The following is a 22,644-nucleotide window of genomic DNA, read 5'->3' on the forward strand; positions in this document are numbered from 1 at the left end:
GATTAGGTAAATATGGTTCTGTTTATTACTGACTTATTTACGCACAAACATTAAGTCTGTGCACTGTCATCCTGACGTGCACGCACGTGGTGGTGGTGATGGTGAGGGTGCGGGGGGAGGGGGGGTGGCGGGGGAATGTTTGACAACCTCGCGCTGCATGCTGGGATACGTAGCGGTGTTGTTTACAAGATGGTAGAGGATATTTTTCTTTTGATTTGAAAACAAGAAATTCTAAGGCCTCTAACGGTTATTACATTTTAGCCTCATATGTGTAGAGAAACATATATTTTTTTTAAAGGGGGCGACCAGCACAAAAACTCATTTATTCGACTACATGAAACTACAGCAGCAGTCAGCCTGTCAGAAGAAGTGATTTTGCACAGTCACAGACAGATAGACAGACAGGACTACCGTTACCCTTGTTGAAATCACAGGTTGGTATGAAGCCATTGGAAACGTGAAACGCCGTTGAGTCTAAAACGTTGATTCATGCTATGTTCACTTTGTTAAGCTGTTTTATATCGTTGGTTATCGAAATTATCGAATTAAAAGTCGGAAACAACACGAGTGACAACCAATAAAAAATAACGTTAGGTTGAATGTTGACAGTTCGCCAGTCAGCTGTCAACTTTTTCGCAACATCATGTTGTTGTGAATGATAGCGAGGTAATGATGCCGCTAGTTTATAACAAAAATAGCAAATGATACCAGAGTAATTTTGTAGGCTAACAGTGTTCAGAGTGGTATTTTGAGTGCAAAGGGCAGCCTGCGTGTTGTATTTTCAGCTGTGGTTAAATACACAGCAGCACAACATGAGCTACATGAGCAGTAGACCAAACCACCTGCAGTAGGAGCCCTCCTTTGAATGAAACTTAACTCTGGTTTTCCGCGTGTTCTCATGTTTTGAGGCAAATGTATTTCCTTGTGCAAAGCGTGAGAAGCCATTTACACTTAATGAGATGTTACTTGAAACTTAAAACTTAAATTTTTCTCAACGTTTTCTTTCAGTGGGCCTACAGCAGGGGTCTCTGAATCCAGCCGAATGTAAGTCACACCATTTGGACTTGCACTTAACTTAGTTAAACTAATAGCCAAACTAATATACATGCAAGTAGTTAGACTAATGTCCCTTTCTTCACCGCTGCACCCCCACTGAGGCACATGTTGTTTATAAGCACATATCTGTCATTCACATTTTCCTACAATGAAGTCTATGGATCATGTCCTAGCCTTTTCAAACAAGACTGAACATGTGTAATGATACGTGTTCAATATTGTATTTTGTGGAGTAGCAAAGTGCATTTGATATACTTTATTATTTGCATTGCAAATATGTGTTTTTATGCTTTGTTCTAATCAGAGATGACACTGAATAAACGTTCTGACTTCCTGTTTGACTGTCTTGCACAGGAAGAGAGCGACTGCAAAGCATCTAATTGAGCGCTACTTTCGGCAGTTAACCGATGGCTGTGGAAATGGCAACTGCACGAATGAGTTTTGCGCATCGTGTTGTGATTTTCAACCCGTGGATAGCAATTCAGCGGCTGTCAAAGCGCTTGAGCTTTTTAAGATTAACGCCAAACTCTGTGATCCTCACCCTTCCAAGAAAGAATCTGGCGCTCTCCATCCAGACACCAGTGCCAACGGGATCCGTCCAAACTTCAGCAATACCATGAGCGATAAGGATCTCTTTCCCACCAAGGAAGACTTTGCAGGTAAATCTGAGTCTTTTTAATTACAGACACTGACTTTAAACCTGTTTACTCTGTTAATTCATTTTTCATTGTTTCATTTTGGTCCAGATGTTCACTACCTCACAGAGGACACTGTATGTATGATCCTGAGTTTCTGCGAGGAGGAAGGGGACTACTCTCCTCTCATCCGCATCATTGGCAAAGTCTTCTCCAGTGCAGACGCCCTGATGAAGAGCTTTAGGAAGGGTGCAACTCATACTACAGAAGATGCAGATGTGGACAAGCATGAAGATCACAAGGAGCTGGGTGCTTCTTCTTCTGCTGCTCCTTCACCAGAGGACAGTCCTACTCAAACGCTCGGCCCCAACGAGGTTTCTGTGGACATAGACTCTGTGAGGAGAGTGTATGACAAATTCCTCACCAATGACCAGATAGAGGCAGCTCTTGTAAACGCGCTGGTTTACCTGACTCCAAATGTGGAACTCGACCTGGAATACCTTGATGTGTACGAAACAAACCCCGATTACTTGAACATCTTTGTCATTGTGATGGAGAACAGTAACCTTCATAGCCCAGAGTACCTGGAGATGGCGATGCCGCAGTTCTGCAAGGCCATGAGCAAACTACCGGTGCCTGCACTTGCCAAACTGTCAAAGCTGTGGTCCCAGTACAGCCTTGAACAGATCCGCCGCATGATGGAGACCTTCCAGCAGCTCATCACTTTCACAATAATCAGCAATGAATATGACAGCGAAAATCTGGTAAATGATGATGAGACTGTGGTGGCCGCTACTAAGTGTTTAAAAGTGGTCTTCTATGCGAGTCTCCTGGGTGGGGACCTGGACGTAGAGCACAACGAGGAGGACGATGACGAATCGGACTCTGATGAGCTCACGCTGCAGGAACTGTTAGGCGAGGAGCGGCTCTACAGGAAGGGTCCCCGCATCGACCCTCTGGAAAAGGAACTGGGTGTTAGAACCGTAGACTGCAGAAAGCCCCTCATCCCCTTCGAGGATTTCATCAACGAGTCCGTGAACGAGGTGGTGGAGATGGACAAGGATTTCACCTTCTTCAAGGTGGACGCCGAAACCAAGTTTTCTTTCCAGAGCTGCCCCTTCATCCTCAACGCCGTCACCAAGAGCCAAGGGCTGTACTACGACAACAGGATCCGCATGTACAGCGAGCGACGCATCACTGCGCTCTACAGCATGGTCCAGGGCCAGCAACCCAACCCCTACCTGAAGCTCAAAGTACGCAGAGATCACATCATCGACGACGCCCTCGTCAGAGTGAGTCGCAGCACAACACATAACCGTTGCATGAGCATGGGGTGTCACGTTAAGACGAACTGGCTCAGTCCCACTCCTGTTTCTCAATGAATCCCTATTCCTCTGTGTTTCAGTTGGAGATGATTTCCATGGAGAACCCCTCTGACTTGAAGAAACAGCTGTTTGTTGAATTTGAGGGGGAGCAAGGTGTAGATGAGGGAGGGGTTTCAAAGGAGTTCTTTCAGTTGGTCTTGGAGGAAATCTTCAATCCCGACATCGGTGAGTCAAGAAATCACACTTTTACAGTTTTTACTGTTGCTGCCTATGCATCCCTGTTTTATGTCGTATTAATTCAAGTGTGTAATTGTACTCTTTGTATTCTTTCCTTGTTTATTTTTCTGAACAGGAATGTTTACCTATGATGACGAGACAAAGCTTTTTTGGTTTAATTCATCCTCACTGGAGAATGAAGCCCAGTATACCCTTATTGGAATTGTCCTGGGGCTTGCCATTTACAATAACTGCATCCTGGACGTACATTTCCCGATGGTCGTCTATAGGAAACTCATGGGCAAGAAAGGGACCTACCTGGACCTGGCAGATTCTCATCCAGTACAGTAACTTTCTCAAAACTTAATAACAGTGAAAGTCAATACAGTCCTACATTTCTAAACATGTTTTGGAGATGTGTACAGTATTGTAATATGTTCCTGGTAAAATCAGGAAAATAATGTTTCTCAAGTTTTGTGGTAGCAGACATGAAGAAAACATGTTGATTTCACTGTATAAGACAGATAAGCAAAAAAATAACAAAACAACTAAACAAACATTGTTTTCCTAAAAGTGAGGGTTACCAAGTTTGCTATAGAAAATGAAGGATGTTTACAGGTGTGGTGAAGTGACAAACACTTTTATAGCATATTCTTAAAACATTTTTATATCAGTCTCAGCATTGTCTCAGTAAATAAAAACAGTTTGTAGCAGTGGTGGAAAGCAAACACTTGCTTATGCTAAATTAGAGCTTCTACACATGTAAGTGGCTTTCTGAAGAAGCAGACAGTGGCTCTTACAGCAGATGTGTCTCCCACTGCAGGCTCTCTACCAGAGTCTGAAGGAGTTGCTCGGACATACTGGCAATGTGGAGGAAGACATGATGATCACCTTCCAGATATCACAGACAGACCTTTTTGGAAACCCGATCACATACGACTTGAAGGAACAGGGAGACGACATCCCGGTTACTAACGAGAACAGACAGGTGAATGGATTTCTGAAATATTGGTAGAACAGCTCTCTCAGAATTGGATGTTCATATTCAACTTTGACAAACTCCAGAGTTTCTGTCACTTCAAGTGTCTCAGTAATCCTAGGCATGGTGGTGGAAAGATGATGGTTTTAAGTTGGTACACTAGTCAGGGGCTGGACATTGAGTCTGAATATGCTGATAGGTCACAAAAAAAAACTCACTTACAAAAACTCAGTTATTGCACAACTGCCATTTCTCTGACATGTTTCAACATATAGTCATATAAATGTCAGAATCAATAGCATAGAAGATAAAAAAAAAATTCCGCTCTATAAAGGTAAGAAAACAAAAAAGGCCAGCTGATGCAAAAAATGGCATCATTTATTTACATGGTGACAGGTGGAAAAAAGGTGAAAAAAATGTTGGAAAACTTTTTGGTCAGCTCTCAAGAACTGATGATGGACTGTATTTTTAAGTTTTTTAATTTACGCACCTGAGACATTCTGTGTTTTTTGGACTTGATAAAAAGAGCGCAGACATTTTCACTTACCTATAGAATCAATAGCTTACACATTCATCTTTTGATCAGAAATCTAAATTAAATCTAAAACGGCAACAAGAACTTATTTCCATGTATATCAAATAATTTACACTTATGCAATATCACTGATATTTCCCTGACACTAAATGTACACTGATTCATTGATGGGCTCAGGTGTCTTATACAACATTTAGTAATGAGCAGTTGCTCTACTGTAAATTTAAATATCTGTTTTTACATCTGTCGTTCACAGGAATTTGTGGATCTGTATGCAGAGTACATACTGAACAAGAGTGTGGAGAGACAATTCAGGGCCTTCAAAAAAGGTTTCCTCATGGTCACAAACGAGTCGCCACTGAAGTATTTGTTTAGACCTGAGGAAGTTGAGCTGCTTATCTGTGGAAGCAGGGTAAGGGAACAAAACTTAAATTTGATTATTGTTACTTTTTTGTTGCCAGTGTTACGCTTTCCTATGTAATCTGTTTTCTGATTTCACAGAATCTTGACTTTGAAGCACTTCAAGGAACAACAGAGTACGACGGAGGTTACAGCAAAGACTCTCAAATTGTCAAGTAAATCTGATTTATCTTCCTTCATTTCTTTACGCAAAGGACATCAGTTTGATTATAAATAATTTTAAGTAGCAGGTCACACTACAAAACTGGCATTGATCCTAACAGTCTGTTTAAAGTTTTCCTTTGTTTTCTGCACACAGAGATTTCTGGGAAACAATTCACTCGTTTGGAGAGGAGCAGAAGAGACTGTTTCTTCAGTTCACCACAGGCACAGACAGAGCACCAGTTGGTGGCCTGGGCAAATTAAAGATGATCATTGCCAAGAACGGCCCAGACACAGATAGGTACAGTACAGTGAGCTCCATTAAGTATTTAGACAGGACACACACAACATTTGAAGGTTTGGTTCCTTTGGCTGTAAAAAGACACAATGATTACAAGGTTAAAATGCAGATGGTCGGCTTTAATTTGAGGTTCAATTTGGGTATTTTCAGTCATATTAGATGATCAGGTAAAGAACTGCAGCCCTTTTGTAAATGGTCTCCGCATTTCAAGGTGCCAGAAATATTTTGACAAGAGGTCAACTTTCTTTTTCTTTATTTACCTGCTCATCCAATATGGCTATAGAAATATGCCAATATTTCATCCAATATGAAAATACGCCCAAAACTGACAATCAGCACTTCTTTGTCATTTCACATTCAAAGTTGTTCGAGTAAAGAATCACAACATCAAACATTCTGTCGCTGTTCAAATACTTGGGGAACACACTATTCATAAGCTTGTCTCGGATCAGTTGTGTCCTCTGTTGTAGTGTTTTACTTGCCAAGCCAGGCAGTGCCATTACTTTTCATTCTGTCTTCCAGGCTACCAACTTCTCACACCTGCTTTAACGCACTGCTGCTTCCAGAATACTCCTCCAAGGAAAAACTGCGAGAGAGACTTCTCAAAGCCATCACTTATGCCAAAGGGTTTGGGATGCTGTGAAAGACATCGTTTTACAAAGAACATTTTCTCACTGCAATTTTTTTTTTAACTTCATTAAAAAGGGAATTTTACAAAATTACAGAGGGAAATGCAATGAAACAAAATGCTGCATTGATAATGTGCCTAAACACCCCATTCAGTCACACTCCACTATTGCCCTTTCACATCTAGGTGTCATTTTCCTGGAATGTAACTAATATACTGTAGGTTTCCCAAAGAGTTTAATACTGCAAGTAGATAGTGATGTCTCTTTTTACAAGTGTGTTGTGTTTATGTGCATATATTAGTGTGTTAATTACATTTGATTTGTGAAACTGTGAAAGTGCACTTATACGCAGAATTTTAGTGAATGCTAACTTTTTTTTTATTGATGTAGTTTGAGTTTTCTCGTTTTTTCCCAGTTGTCCACAGCACAGGAGTGTTTGATACACAGGCACTCATCCAGAAGTCACTGGACTGGGCATAATGGTGCTCCTTGGCTACAATGATTGTCATTATGGTAAACCGAGGTCTTGGGGTGGAGCCCTGCATATTACCGCTAAGCCAAATCCCCCCCATTGACTAGCTTTATATTTAAACTATTTTTTTTAAGGGTGAAAATATGCGCAGCAAGATCCTAGAAGGTAATTATTTTAAGTATTCATGGGTTGTGCTTCTTCTGTAATATTTAAAATGAATACGTGTGTGTAGATAGACAGTGAAATTGACCAGATAGTGTGGTTTTGGTGTGAGGTGGATTTCAGAATGTATTTACGGACTTAACAATCCAGCTTCACACATCATGAAAAAGGTCTTTGTTTCTCATTTCTTTGATGTTTTGTTTGCAGTAAAGTGTTATTGCTGATTGCACATCTGAAAGTGCAGTCCCTAGACAAATGTGCAATGCCTACACATGTTTGAGAATCACACTTCTTTATTGTTTTATTTGGCCAAATGATTTCTCAGGTAAATAACGAATGTGCAAACAAGATTGTGAAACTCTTATGTAAACCAACTATTATGCAAACAGGTCAAATAAAGGTGATTAAATCTGTAAAACCTTGTTGTAATTAGACATATAAGAAAGTAGCACTGAGCACACATGTCCTATTGGGCCCCCCACCTCTCGGTACGCACAAACAATACAAACAGAAACCTTTTACAGGTTCAAAGTAATCTGAAACTCAGATTTAGCTATTACAAACTGCCATTCCTTCTATCTGGAGCTCGCTCACTCAATTTGAGAGTGATAACATTTGTCCAACCTCAAGGCAAGCTTTAGTTCCTGGGTTTAAGTGGTGGGGCTTCCCTTTGTTTACATTTGGATTGCAGGTTGTGGTTTTAAGAAGGCGAGGTGATAGATGGTGAGAATGAAGGACCAAAAAAAAAAGTTAAATGTTGACATTTATTGAAAAGGTTTGACTGGCTGTACCTAGACCCCCCTGCCCCACCAGTATATAATTAGTGCTCTGCATCTTAGCTGGATGATACTCACTAAATGCACTGCTCATAAACATACAAGCAAGGGGTGGCAGTTTAATAATTGTGATTGGGGCCTCCGCATCAAAAGAAATGTCATTAGAGGCTGTGACTTGGGCCCCCATAATCATAAACTGGCCTACAGGCCTATATCTGTCAGGGTCCCGCCTGACTGCACATTTCAATTGAAATTCATGAAATGTTGTAAAATGCATTGAACACGAACACGGGACTTAGAATATTTTGGGGCCCCTGGTGGTCTGGGGCCCTGGGGCATGCGCCCTGCATGCCCGGTCATTGATACAGGCAACTTCAAGGCAAAGTGTTTCAGTAGTGCTGATTGATTGCTTTTATGTAATTTGCTACCCAAGAACCAGCTTTTAATCAAAAGCCACATTCATTTTCAAACGTGTAGAGTAGCAACACAATTTAATTGGTTATTTTCTATACACTTGCCCTGCCTTCATTGAGAAACAAACAGAAATTATCCACCCAGCATCAGGAAACCAAACCAGTTTGTGTATCATATTGTAATATTCATAATACTGCAAGTGAGGATTTAACTTTTTCCTCTTACCTACAAAATGACAAAATAGGCACATTCATATATTTGTTATATGTACATTTTAATGTTTTTTTTAGTTGGGAATATTCCTATGTCATAACATTGCAGGTTTACAACTGATATTGTATGCTTTGTACATGCAGTTACATACCAAACCATGTTTTACATGAACATAATAATTTCATTGTTGTGTGTTGTTGTACAGTATGCCCTGTAGTTCATACTTAACAGATATATCAAGGTATTTTCTGAGAAAAATGTCATTAATGATTAGGCAGAAAAAATAAACAAATTCCTCATAACACTAGGGCTAAGAAAAGCCATCTTGATGACAGAATGCCCTTGGTATGCAATTTTTCTATTGCTGACAAGTTTCTCTGAACAAGATAGTTTCAAGACAAAAATCCTGAAATGCACATTGACTGTCAATCATAGCATGCAGACAAAAATATATATTTGCTGCATACACTGTACACATTTTGACACATCTTGTACATGATGAATGATGATAATAAACGTAGTGATGTATAAATAGATATAAACATGAGCCGTTAAAAAGTAACACTCCATTCTACCGTTCTAAATGAAAAATCCCTTCATTTCCTGTGAAGTCCCCGGGTAAATTTCAAACATTTTTAAAACTAGTGCAGTGCCCGTTCAAAACATGCCTGTTCGGAATGGGCCGATTGCTTGGCCTCCGGTATCGCTGCTTGCAGCTTTCTCGAGAACCACTCATCCAAACTCCTCGACACTGTGCTTCCAGTTGCTTGCTTTGAGCTTTGAGCTGCTGCAGAGAGCGCTGTTCGCTTGTTTATTCAAAGTTTATTAATGTTGAACGTGTCCCGTGTCCAATCCGACACTGCACATCCTTGAGTCCCCAGCAATACACCCACCAAGTGTGAAGTAGATTGGACGAACGGTTCTCGAGACATGCGAAGGACACACATACAGACAGAGATTCCTTGCTTTATAGTATGATTACTGGACCTTTTTATCTTTGTCAGCTATGACTTCAGAGAGGTCCTCGGGTCGCACAGATTTCACTTTTGTCTCCATGTCAGTGACTCTCTGTTTCATTTTTGTCTGGCTTGAGGTGAACTCTGCCAACAGTTTGGCAAACTTGGTCTGCATGACGTCCAGGTTGCCCTCCAGTTTGAGGATCTTCTCCTCCAGATCCTTGGGGTCGGCGCCGGCGTTAGCAATCGCTTCATCAATCAGGTTGTCTTTCATCAGGATGGCTTTCCCCTTCTCCTCCAGAACCTTCTTGGCCTCTGGATACTCGGTGAGCGCTTCCATCAAGTCGTCTTTTGACAGGGCAAAGAGATCTGAGTAACCTACACTTCTGATGTTGGCTGTTCTCCTGTTTCCCGCCTTGCTGCCCTTGATACCTAAGATACTGATTTCCCCAAAGTACGCTCCATCACTAAGCACAACAAACTGAGTGACGCCATCGTCGGCCACCACAGCTAGCTTCCCCTCCTTGATGATGTACATCTCCCTGCCAATATCGCCCTTCTTACAGATGTAATCTCCAGGACTGAACACTTGTGGCTGCAGCTTGAGCACCAACTCAATCAGCAGACCGGCTTCACAGTCCTGGAAAATACGCACTTTTTTCAGTGTATCCAAATGGACGTTGATGGCAATCTCGGCCTTGAGCTTGTCGGGGAGGTTCTTCAACACTTCTTTCTCATCACAGGTTTTCTTCTCGGTCCACAGGTAGTCGAACCACTTGATCACCCTAGCTTCCAGGTCTTTGGTGACCTTTCGAAACTGCATGTACTGCTTTATGGAGTCAATCTTGGCCTGGAAATCGGCGCGAGAGGCGTTCATATTGGAGATCATGGCACCGACGTTACCGACGATACTAGCAAAAATCAGCACACCGGTGAGGAAGTCGGCAATGACAAAGAGGAACTCCACATCCCTGACTGGAGGAGGGGTCTCTCCGATGGTAGTGAGGGTCAGAGTGGACCAGTACAGGGAGTAGATGTACTTTCTGGCCAAGCGGCCATGCTCTGGGTGGCTGATGTTGGGATATACCCAGGTGTCAGTTCCAAAACCAATGGTTTTAGAGATGGCAAAGAACATGCAAGCATTCCAGTGGATAATGACGAGGATATAAAGCACAAGGTTACTAATACGAAACATATTTGGGAAGCTGGTTCTGGTTTCTGTGCGTTCAAAGAACTCGAACAGCCTTGGCATTTTACAAAGTCGGTTGAATCTGAACTCAGGGTTGTTGTAGCCAAATTTCAGAAACAATAGATCTGTAGGTATCATTGAAATCATATCATATTTGAACTGAGATGTTGTTCTGTATTTATCTCTCAGTTTGGTGGAATCTTTTACAAGCAGGCCTTGCTCCAAGTAACCTGTTGAACAAGCATAACATTAGTAGCCTGATCAGAAAATACAATACCAACAAACAAATGGCAAAAAGGGTTGTACAGAAAAATCCTGATGATTACATTGATTGTATTAACTGTCTTATTGACTTCAATTACTGCAGAGAACAATTTCAAACCTGTTCTTGCTCTGACAAATGTGTCCATGTAGTAGATGGCATCTGCGGTGTAGTCAAGCACTATCCACACATACGTATACGAGTCCTGGAGTTCGTTAAAACAGGCTCTAGAGGACAGGAAGAACAACCATTAAACTCAGTGATCATCCCACCGAGTAAAGAATAAGTTACATGCACATGGAGTAGAGAATACCTTGTCACAATCATCATCAGGTTATAAAATACTGGGGCTGCAATGACGGTAAGCCATCTGTAGTACCGGTCTGTTGCTGGATCCATAATAAAAATTTCTTTCCTAGAAAACAACTTGGCATTAGTTGATGTCTCAAGTTTTTGTTCAAGCTGTTTTTTTTACATAAGTGTGAAACATTAAGTGTGAAACACGTCTGTTTGTTTTCTGTTCTTTAATTGCCCAGTGAGCTCCATGTTAGCCACACAAGCACTGACAGTCCAATATGATGGGGTACTTACGGCGGCTCCTCTTTCTTTTTATCGTCTTTCTTATCATCCTTCTTAGCATCTTTCTTGTCATCTTTCTTCTCGTCCTTTTTCTCATCTTTCTTCTCATCCTTTTTCTCATCCTTCTTCTCCTCTTCCTTCTTGTCCCCATCTTTCTTCTCATCTTTTTTCTCCTCATCCTTTTTCTCATCTTTTTTTATTTCCTCTTTTTTGTCCTCTTTTTTGCTACGGATCACAAATTTAATTTTTATGTTTGTTGTTGAGAGGGACGGAGGTGGTCTAGGAGGAACTATCAGACGGCTACATGACTATCCAACACTGGAGCCATGAACTTGAAAAGGGGTCTGGTGGAGGATTCACAGTTCTTTGAATCAGGCCTTTGTTGGAAGATCTGGTGCAGGTCATACTTTTGTCCATCAGAGGGCATCGTTACACAGCTGTTTGCATTCATCAAATAGTCGCTCTTAAATTTTTGCCACTTAGAAATATTTATTTGGTAAATATCAAAATATGCCAATAGATTAAGATTCATAAGAGGGACTGATCACATCCAAATGGTCCCCAACATCAGTGCTGATGATTAGATTTGTACAACCAGCATCAAATTCCCCACAAGCAGGAACAGGGACTGGGGAGGTTTACACTATCTAACATGAGGGCATAATCAGGGAATCAGGGGACATATTGATTTAAAAACTTCTGTGCTATAAAAAACAACGCCATCTACTGTAGAAAATAAAAATACCACATTAGACTACATCTACAAAATAACATATATAACCTGAGCTATAATGTGCACTATTACTACTTTTTTTTGTTTTGTTTTTTTTTTACTAAAAAGCTACTGATATATTCTATAACTAATTTTTTTTAAAAATCTAGTTAGCAGTTCTAGCTCTATTCTCTGACACAGATCTGCACACACTTACTCATCTGTGTTGTTGCAATTATTCATGTTGTAAGCAGCTAGCGGCCACTTACTGGAAAGGTTTGGAGAAAAAAAAAAGATATTTTTGCACAATACTCAAAATATCAGAAATCTAAAGCTCTCTAACAGGATCTTTCAGGATCCCATTCTAGTCCCATTCTGCCCCATTCAGTTAGGCAAAGCTGTACTTGCTCCAGTTGACAGGAATCAGTTGTTATTGCTGTTCTGTGGTGTAAATTGATGGTTGAACTTGTTGGGCTTGTTTCAAAGTTTTCATATTGTTGGTGAAATCACTGGAGTGTGGCTGTAAGGGACAGATATACTGTATGCTGCCCACTGTATAAGAAGAGCAACCTCATAACTGGGGAGTAAGAAAATTATGCTAGTGTGTATTCAAGGTCACTCTGGGAGGCGATGAGGTCCGCTAGAGTCCAGACAGTTTCATTTATTTGCATTGATCATCTCCAGTGTTATCAGACATTACTTACTTTCTCTTACGGAGGCTGTCATGGTAACCCACAGACTGGGGATTGCTCTCTCGACCGGAAACGTCTTTGAGATCTGGACCTCTAAAACGCTCCAGGAAAGAGTCGGGCCTCTCTGCCTCATGGTTCATTCTGTGAGATGCCCAGTTCCGCAGCATGAATAGGAAGTAAGACAGCCTAGAGGATCAGCAGGAGGCAAAACAGCACACGGTGACACCTGTCTAGGCTTGTGAAACCATTTCATAGAGCCTTAAGCTGTAACTCCCAAACAGCCACTAAAAACCTTCAACTGTGACTACAGTAGTGTACCTGGCCATCGCCCCGGCACCGGCAAATGAATCTCTGTAGGACTGCCGAGGTCTGCTGGTGGCTAAAGACACGACTCCCTCCCCCTGCATGTCAGAGGTGTCTTCACAGAGAGAGTGAGCCCTGGAAGACAGCAGGTGGGGAAAAAATGACAATAATGACACCACACTAACTTCTATGATAGGGAGGTAACACACACCAAAAATTGTTAAGAGGTGCTGATCACTGGAAGTAGACAGGAGAAAACAAGAAAAAGTGTGTCGCACACTCTAGCTCCATAGAATATTGGAGCTAGAAGATCTTGAGGAAGGCAACAGGGCAGAAACGTCATCAAATAGCGAATATTTGCTATGGAGTGTGCGACACACTTTTTCTTGTTTTCTCCAACATACTAAACTTCTAACATAATTTGGGGGACGCTATTATTCAAAGCACCTTACAGGACCATGAGTGTGTACATTTTTAGTATGGGTGGCTCCAGTGGGCCTCCACTCAATTCCTAGCTCTAGTAATGTTAATGCCATGCTCTACCCACTGAGTATTACAGGGCCGCCTCATACTGTGCAAAAACAATCAGGGGTGGAAATTTTACCGGGCAATTTTACTGATATTAGTTTGTCTGACTGTTACACTGTTGACCGATTTGAATGGAGTCTAATGCAAAGGGCACTAATAAGGTAGACAAGTAGTCAGGCTAGAGTTCAAAATCCTGACCCTGTACATAATATATAAAATCCACATAATGCATAGAAACACATAGAAAAGCAGCACATAATGAAGTAGTGGAACATGACTGGAATCTTGAGAGTTTTATAGTGATATCAGACCTGCTGTCCCCATTTTCAATGACAGCGAGATCATCATCAGGGGTGCAGGTGGACAACCGCTGTCTGGTTGAATAGGATTGCTCGGTGCAGATTTTTGCCATGTTTTCCTGTCCAGCTCTGCTGGCCTGGTGTACACAGGCAAAGAGAAACACTGTAGGTAAGTCACAACCACAAGATAAGTGTTTGTCAAGCTAGAAAGTCTACATCAAAACACAACCTCCTATTCACCTACTTGAATTTGTTTGTGTGAAGTGTTACGTGACTTTGAAAAGAAAAGATGGACTATTGACTGCAAAACACAAGAGGGCGGCGGCCTCTTATCATTCTCCACCGTTCTCATCCAGCTCCCTCAAGTGCACTCATGGACGGTTTTAGCATCACAAATTCTTGGTCCACAAAGAGGATGGGATGCATTGAGATGAGGGACGTGTCGCTGATGTGTTTACTGAAGACCAATTTTCACTGTCTGAGCGTAGCGCCTAAAAATACATCCTGATTATGTCTTTAACACTAAACAGGATCAGTGCCCTGTCACTGTGAAAGATCAGATGGGTTTTAAAATAACTAAGCTATGGCTTATGGGCAGCCAGTGTAAGTTCCTATGTTTGGACATGTATACAGCATGTTAAGTCCATTAGGCCCAGGTACTGTGGGGCCGCCGTCAGGGTTTCCCTTCACTTTGAAGTTGTGTACAGTTTGGAAAAACAGCCAGGACTTGCATACAGTCACGTCAAATTGCCAGGAATTGCATAAGAAAATGTCCTGTTTTGGCTATGAAAAACATTTTTTAGGCTCTGGAAGATATTTTTATCCTATTAAGACCATTCTCATTTTTTTATTCAAAATGCATTTGTGTGAACATTACGTAGATGCATATTAAGGGGTTTGGGGGCATGATGGACAGAAAACTTTCAGACAGAATTCTCATTCTCATTCTCAATGGTCAGTTTCAGTCTTACACATTTTAAAGGCTTTTAGAGGAATGGGTGAAAACAATCAAAAACAACGTATTGCCTCACATAACAGATTTTTTTCAGTATTTTGCTGGTAAATAATGAGTCACTGATCTATGGAGTAGACCTACGGCTGCCACACGTGCACACATGTAGATTAGTGCTAATACCAGGGAGTTAACCAACCCCTACTAAATTAAATCACACTGTCACAGGGAGGTTCGAAACACCAGGAGGCCGAGGACTTGCAGGGTGACAGCAGGTAAACCCAAGGGAGTCGGTACACTAAATGTGATTTACATCATCATTGAAACACCAAACAGTTTGGTTGAACGTGACAATCTGTATTTACATTTCAGTGTTCGATAAACGAACATGAGTCTTTTTTATCCACATAAAAGATGGATCTGGGCTATGCTGACACTCATCTTTATTTCCTGGCTTTCAAATATGGTAACCATATGTTTAGCTTTATATAAACTGCATTTGGGCACAGAGTAGAACCAGCTAATGATACAAGCTGTTCTGTTCACTCAACTGAAACAATATTGTATATTTTTTAACTAATTATGCCATACATTTCCATACCAGCTCCATCGCATTGTGTTTGGGACATCTGTCCTTAAGGTTATTGGTTTAATCTTCAATAGAGTCATACCAAAACTCTCTGATTGCGTGTCTTTTATGCTGGTTGAATTGTACAACAATCTGACTTGCACAGTGGTTTTCTTAGAATTTCTGTCAAAGATAAGATACAAGTTATGAACATACAAAGTGTACACACTTATAGGTTTCAGAATCTAAGTGCCTGGGCCCAATCAATATCTGATATTTGGGTGTGGTGATTTATCTGCTGATAAGGATTTTTTTTTCTATGGTAGAGTGAATGATGGACATTTTCTGTGAAAGTGTTTTCTGTTGGAAGCATGGAAGCTCCTCACAAGGTTGTTTATTCAAAGCTCACAGCCTTCACCATGCCATCCCCTCTCACTTTCCTGTCCCTCTACACTGTAAAGCTCATTGCAATGAAAAGAATATAAAAAAAAGGCTTTGTTGTCAATGGTGACCAAGGGCTTCACCGAAGTCTATTTGAACATTAACATTTATTTTTACAGTAAGTAGGCTAACCCTTATTGTCCTCACTAAGGGCAATTACAATTACCTACACTTTGTATGTTTTGTTGATACATTATTGATAGGACACATTCCCATGTCATCTGAGAAAAACATACTTGGCCTACTGGTTCACTTCCCAGTGAAACACCACATCACTCATATAATGTGCCTAGATGTACCAATGTGGTGTCTCAAAAGACCCAGCAAGACGTGTTTCTGTGCACTCTAACACCACCAAGGTAAAGACAGCCATCATATCTTGGGTTTCAGGACCCTTTTACCAGTCTAGGGAGCCTCTGCCTCCACATGATGCCGAGTGCAAAAACATTATAATTGACAAATATTGTTAGAATTTATTTGAGCATCTTTACAATTTACAACCTACCGCTGTGACAGGCTGCAACCCAATCAAACAAATATCAAAACACAGGAATAGATATTTAAAAAAACACATAAATTGAAAATGCGGATCTCCCTAACCAAAAAGAACTGTAGCAATCCTAAATCCCAATGGAAATATTATAGGAATATGATAGTGATACAATTGAAGATAAGAGAAAAATACCACAAAGTACAACGAATACTATCGACTACCACAGACACACCATAAATCCCTATTGGAATATTACAGTGATATTTCTTTGGAGTGCATTTAACTATTGGATGTTTATCTGAAATTCAAACTATTGCAAAGTTTCTGAAGACAAAATAAATGTAGTCAGCTAGCAGCTCACCTGGATGAAGCTCCTCACACTGCTGTTTGCGAGTCGAGCATCGAACAAGTAATTCCCCTCAGATTGCTTCTGTTTAATCCCATTTTCAACATAGAACAAGAATATTTTTTTATCGTTAAATATTCCCGATTCCTCTTTCCGAGCAAAAAGTCACCAAAATTATTGTTGCCAACAGTCCATAATTAGTGACAGCGACTATCCTGGATCAAGTCAGTGGGGATTAAGCTCCGTGGCCAGCAGGCAGGTCCCAGATCAGTCAAGGGGTGGAGCCCGATCAATCAGTTTCTATTTGGCATCATTGTCCCCCACCAATATTTTATAGCCTGTCTCTAAAATAACTGTTTTGATTATATAATAATACATTTAAAGAAGCATCAAATATCACAGAAAAAAACATAATTCTCAATAGGAAACCATACCATAGGAGATAAAAACAAACAAAAACACCACACTATTGAATAAACACGTGTAGACAACAGACAACCCCATATGTGCCTGTGGGAATGTTATAGGAATATTACAATGATTCTTCATTAGTAGCTAAACCCAAGAAACGTATGACCGATGACCGAAAATAACCTTAGTTAAATATGCAATTATATATTTTTGAAAAGTAGCAGCGCGTACAGCTTCAAATCTTGAACACTGTGGCAAGGATCAAAACAAACAGAACACCGGCACTCACAGAACAATAGTCTTCTTATTTATTATGGGCAAAAACGAACGCGTTTGTTTTAATTAGGCCTATATATTTTTGCCATAATATTTTTCAGTGTTACACCCTGTGCATGCTTATGAAACTGGGGGATAATCACTTTCATTTAAGTCATGTCATGATGTGATGATAAGGCAATCAGAGTGAAATAAGCAAAAATGTCATAGCCAAGAATTCAGTTTGGTTTGGTTTGGTTTAGTTTGGCTCAATTCAATTCAATTCAGAGTAAATTTGGTAACAGCAAAGGCCTTGAACTAGAAAGGCATAACTGGAATTTTGGGCAAAAAATGAGATCTGTATATCAAATAAAAGCTCCTGGGGTGATGTATTTAGTAGTATAAATATCTCTTTATGTGATGACATTATCATTATCAAAAGATATTTACAACAGTTGATCAAAGTTAGATGGATGTATACAGTCTTAATAGTGGGGACCGTTTTGGCTTATAGGTTAGAAAAGCGGGCTCATGACAGGAAAGTCATCCTGTGATTCAAACCTCCTGAGGTGGAAATTGAATAAATAACAACAGGTCTTCCCTCAACAAATACCTTGGATGAATAGAAGAACACTGGTTGCACTTGCTAGAAAAGAGCATGCATGCCCAGCAAAAAAAAATATGGAAAGTGCAAATGCATGAGTTCAAGTGAAGATAGGATGAGGGATTTGAGGCAGAAGTCAGGGGACTATGCAATCCTAACTGTAGTTTTCTGAATTGTCAGCCAAATACTTGATGAGCAAGCAATTTGGGTGATTAGGACAGAACGAGAAAAGCACCGTCTGGCTGATCTAGATCACAATGTTTCACCTGTCTCTACACCAATTTAGCCCCGCCCCCTCACATCATCCTAAAGCATAAGGTTAAAAGAAAAATCCCTTGGCGGAGTTGCACCACTAATCCCAGCTTAGACTTGAGTACCTTTTTGAGCCACCTAATGCCCCCTCATGGACGCGGTCGCTTAAAGCAATATTTCACTTTGGTAGAACATTGTCCCTTTTCTTGCATGAATATTTCCATAAGTTTATCTCAAGTCAGCTGCTCCAGTGATCTGTCATCATCACTGGCTTTAGGGATTGTTTCTGATTGTCAATTCACTTACAGATATTTTGAGAATCTGGTCTAAAAATAATCCTTCTAAAGCATATAAACAATGCTGATGCCGACCCTGATAATGTTACTGTTTCTGTGTCTGTGGTCATCCATTTCAAACTGAATGGCATTAGCACTGTAATAGACTTTGAGATTGTCCTCAGTAGGGAGTGGGTTCACGCAATCCATTAATAGAAACAGTGTGTTGGACACACAGAAAAGGTGCTTATGTACAGACAGTCTATGGACCTGTTAACTGACGCAAATAATGATATTAACATTCCCTTAAGATTTTTCATTATTTGTAGCTATGATCCTCAATTCAATTTAAGTGCTATCTCAAAGCAATTATGTAAACCCCTTAACCCATCTGTTATTGTACAAATTCTTTGCAGTAATGGGTACTGGATCATTGTTACTGTGCTTAAAACTACAATAGTATATCACTGGAAAGCATTTTGCCAAACGATACACTGCTTACAACCTGGATCTTTGAGAGAAATAGTGTTTAAGACCAAAATGCACAAAGTAGCTCTTAGCTTAATCTGCATTAAAAATCCTACTTAGTGAGGAAGAGAACAACTCTCAACTGACACCACAATCTTCCTTTTTAATACATAATGCTCACTTTATTTTTTTATTTTAATTTGCAGCCACTTTTCTTCTCTCCTGTAGATGGACAATCAGAGTCAGGTGTACCAATCACCACAACATATCGATTATGCAAAATGTTTCAGCAATAGAGATCAATACCGTACAATCACCATTTCCTGTATTCTTAGTTCAGTTCATAATCACTTGCAATTAGGCTGCACTTTGCTCACAGTGGAACTAAAGCAACTGAAACATTCAGGAAACTGAATTGGCAAAGCGCAGCCACTGCTCCTGGACTGAAGTGCTTCTTGTGGACTAATGGATTAAGATCTTTCTCCATACAGAGGCGATGTTCTGGGAATTTCTCCAAGGCCTAGATACCCTCAAACCAAATTGTCGCTGACAATCCACGCTATTACCGCTTTAAATTTCCTCATAATGCTTCATTGCTAGCCTATTGTCCGCTGGTTAACATTGAATGTTGCCATGGTAAAAGAAATTGTGCAGTGACTAACCAATCACTCTTCTCTTTTCCAAACCTCATTAGGTTTAGGATTGTGTCCAGGTGCATAGAGATCTATTGAAAGCCTCTTTACATCTCTGCCAGAAGCCATGTGGTAATTAGCTACTGCATTCTAAACCCTGGCTTCCCAGAGTGCATCATGACACAGTGATTGTCCCCCTCATGTTGGGCTCTGTGTGTGTTTTCAAGTCAGTAAGACTCACCACCCCCTTCATTTATATACCCTCAGTCACTCTATCATGATTGAGTCCAAACTGATGTGATGAGCCTCTAATCAGGTCAGATCAACAACTGGCAGCACAAAGGACAAAGTCCCACAAGATATGAAATGCCCAACATGCAGTAATAACTTTGAACAATGTGGACTTTTATTTGGAGAGCCGTACCTGAACAAATTTTCAAAATGAAAATATTTGTAATAATCCTAACATTGCATCAAAGTACTGACACTGCAGATACGTGTAACATAGGAGAAGCACTCAGAAATCTTTGTACAGCCTTTGTACAGCCTCTGTGAGTTCTGCTTGTCTTCATACAGTTATTCTGAATATTGTTCAAGAAGCTCAGTGCTCTTCAGGGGTCACAAGGCACCCTGAGTGGAACTAGTGGGCAGTCAGTGACTAAATAGTCAAATGAAACAGGGACCTCTGATTAGTTTTGAATATAGACAGTCCTGCTCCTTATGAGACATTCACTAGATGGGTGTTAGTAATTCTCTGTTGGATTGAAACCTGGAGACTGGGCAGGCCACCGCAGTCAGCTGACCTCACTGTCAGGAAAGCATTCCTGAACAGTTTGAGTTGTTATCCTGCTGAAGAAAAATCCATAGATTGAAACACAGATCAGCACAATGCATCCATGAAGGAATGTTCTTGGCTCACAATGTTTTCCAGTGAAACTGCGGCATTTAAATGTTGCTTCTCTGTTGTCAAGGAGTTCAACATGTGTCGTGATACACACAACACACACGGGACACTATTGAAAGTCAAAAAAACAACAATCATCGTCACAGTTCTTTACACATTCAAACCACTCACGCACCTACTAGGATACTTAAATCTTATGTCTTTCCCATCTGTCTACTGAAGGGAACATACAAAGTGATTAAAGTGGATTAAATGCTGAAAATCAATAAAGGATGATGCCTTTCACCTGGATTCACCTGGTCAGTCTATTGTATGTGTTGCTGATATTTTGTTTACTCATTGTAGATCAGAGGTATGAACATGGTTGTTGATCTGCAGAAGGTGCAGAGCATCGTGGGATAACAGTTTAATGCTCCTGGCAAAGCTGTGCTCCTGTCATAAGGCCAAGACATAAGACTTAATCAGAGAGCAGGTGACCAGTAACATGGACAGCAGGACAGGAGGAGGTGGGTCGGGTGTGTGTGTGTGTATGTGTTTTTTTGGTAAGGCTTTATTTTACAGCCCGCTAATTACGGTGTAACTAGTTTGTAATTATGGGGGTACTAATAAAATAACAATGCTGTAGTTACAGGGTAACAAAACAAGAAGTCCGGGAATTAAGGGGTAACAATTTTTTAGTTATGAGAGATTTATAAGGTAGTTATGGTGTAACTGTTTTCATAATTACTGCATACTTAAAAAAAATAATTACAGGGTACAATAACGTAATTAGGGAGGGACCAAACTAATTTTATTGGTGCTTAAAGGTTCATGCACTGGAAAAAGGACATTGCAAAATGCTACCCATGTTTCTATTAACTACATGGGTTGATGCACAGGTTGTTCTGGAAAAAATAAATTCTACACCTGAAAAGCTGAATTGAAGATGAATAACTTTTCTTTTTATTTTCCTAAAGTATCCCCTCAGATATGATAGTAGGTAGTAGTAATAGGTAATAGTAATATATAGTAGTAATAGTAGTAGGTATTAGTAAGATTAGAGTGAGCTAACTTGTGTCTTAAAACAGTGAAAGTGCAATAGGAATTAGCAATTAAATAGATGTTTAAAATAGGGTATCTTAATACAAATTCCAAATATTCAGTTATGTGTTTTTTAATCATGTGTAGTTTATAAACCATGTACGAAGTGGGACATCTCTGTCATCAAAGTTTACTGGGGCCTGAGCTTCATCTGATGAATCATAAAGCAGCTGGACAGAATGCAGCAGAGATCATAGAATTAGAATGTCAGTGTCATAAAGGAGCGACTGACCTGAAGACAAACTCAGACTAACAGTTACATCTCTGATCGGTGTTCACCTGCAAATGGAGAAAGAAAACTCACGTTGCATTCATTTGGAGAAACATCAACAATATCTACCTTTTTATAATTGTATTATTTAACAGGAAAAGATTAGTACAGAGGATTTTGCTGAATAGACAAACAAGACAAAGACAGTCAGGATAGACTAGCTGTTTGTGTTGAAGGATTTGCATTTGTGTCCAGTACTTCCTTTGTGTGATTTATATTGTAATAGATTTGTTGTTGAAACAAAACTATGATGAAAGGCATAAAATGAAGCTATGATGAAGCATGTTCAATATCAGGTGGCCTCTTGGTTATTTGTTTCATTAAGATGTTGCCATTGCATTTCTTTCAGCATCCATGCAAATGGTCACTCGACTCAGTGCCTTTAATGACAATCGCCATGAAAACATCAACTGCATGTTTGCGAAAATAAGGAGCAATATCTTTATGCTGAAGCCTCTAGTTTCTCTGGAGTGACTGCTGAGCTCGACTGTGATATTTCACCTCAGTCTGCTGTTGGTCTCGGCTCCAAACCTGCTTGTGGATTTGAGAGCCTCAATATATGGGAACCAATAGCCAATGCGGCTTCATCAGCATGCAAACTTCCCTTGGATATGGACAAAGGAGACCTTTGGAGAGAGACCCCACAGAGAAAGAGTCTCCTCTCATGACTGAAGACACAGCGTTAGGTAATGCTGGAGCATCCATCCACCCAGCTCAGCATGTTGAGGCTCAATCCAACCTGCTCTGCCTTGTTGAGGCTCCATCCCATGAGGTTCCAGTGACTGATGACTTCAACCTCATTGAGAGACTGTGGCAGCTTCAGCACTCCCCCATTGGTTTTGGCGATGACTACCACCTGGAGGCAGTTGGAAAGAGATACCTCTATGCTCCCCCAGGT

The 22,644-nt window shown here is 40.5% G+C and overlaps 2 protein-coding genes across 3 annotated transcripts; one reads left to right on the top strand and one right to left on the bottom strand.

The window, feature by feature from the left end:
- The first annotated feature begins 205 nt into the window (after nucleotides 1-205).
- Nucleotides 206-7,258, top strand: ube3a (ubiquitin protein ligase E3A). The gene is made up of 11 exons (XM_071517582.1): nucleotides 206-434; nucleotides 1,009-1,044; nucleotides 1,411-1,715; nucleotides 1,803-2,983; nucleotides 3,097-3,241; nucleotides 3,369-3,574; nucleotides 4,056-4,220; nucleotides 5,003-5,158; nucleotides 5,248-5,321; nucleotides 5,465-5,608; nucleotides 6,131-7,258. Coding segments are annotated over exons 2-11 (2,499 nt in total). The 5' UTR covers nucleotides 206-434; nucleotides 1,009-1,042; the 3' UTR covers nucleotides 6,252-7,258.
- A 1,994-nt stretch (nucleotides 7,259-9,252) lies between these two features.
- Nucleotides 9,253-13,907, bottom strand: cnga3a (cyclic nucleotide gated channel subunit alpha 3a). 2 transcript variants are annotated; one of them, XM_071517608.1, is made up of 8 exons: nucleotides 13,807-13,907; nucleotides 12,983-13,102; nucleotides 12,677-12,850; nucleotides 12,190-12,240; nucleotides 11,273-11,485; nucleotides 10,995-11,096; nucleotides 10,802-10,908; nucleotides 9,253-10,649 (listed from the first exon to the last, which is right to left on the bottom strand). In XM_071517608.1, the coding sequence occupies exons 1-8, from the start codon at nucleotides 13,905-13,907 to the stop codon at nucleotides 9,253-9,255; spliced, it is 2,265 nt and encodes a 754-aa protein (XP_071373709.1). The 2 variants fall into 2 exon arrangements, with proteins under 2 accessions (XP_071373709.1, XP_071373710.1); XM_071517609.1 differs by lacking the exons at nucleotides 11,273-11,485; nucleotides 12,190-12,240.
- Between the last annotated feature and the right edge of the window lie 8,737 nt (nucleotides 13,908-22,644).

This window comes from Centroberyx affinis, unplaced genomic scaffold (genome assembly GCF_046629955.1).
Source record: "Centroberyx affinis isolate AG114_WGS23_722 - 3 ecotype Tasmania unplaced genomic scaffold, CSIRO-AGI_Caff_v1 ptg000503l_1, whole genome shotgun sequence".
NCBI classification, from domain to species: domain Eukaryota; kingdom Metazoa; phylum Chordata; class Actinopteri; order Beryciformes; family Berycidae; genus Centroberyx; species Centroberyx affinis.

What these genes read in the sequence shown, in the direction of transcription:
- ube3a (XM_071517582.1), top strand. An exon ending in TCGACGACGCCCTCGTCAGA is followed by an intron (nt 2,984 to 3,096) that starts GTGAGTCGCAGC and finishes TCTGTGTTTCAG; the next exon opens with TTGGAGATGATTTCCATGGA. An exon ending in TGCTTATCTGTGGAAGCAGG is followed by an intron (nt 5,159 to 5,247) that starts GTAAGGGAACAA and finishes CTGATTTCACAG; the next exon opens with AATCTTGACTTTGAAGCACT.
- cnga3a (XM_071517608.1), bottom strand. Translation starts at nt 13,907, where the DNA reads ATGGCAAAAATCTGCACCGAGCAATCCTATTCAACCAGACAGCGGTTG. An exon ending in GGTGCCGGGGCGATGGCCAG is followed by an intron (nt 12,851 to 12,982) that starts GTACACTACTGT and finishes CTGATCCTCTAG; the next exon opens with GCTGTCTTACTTCCTATTCA. An exon ending in ATTTGTCAGAGCAAGAACAG is followed by an intron (nt 10,650 to 10,801) that starts GTTTGAAATTGT and finishes CTTGTTCAACAG; the next exon opens with GTTACTTGGAGCAAGGCCTG.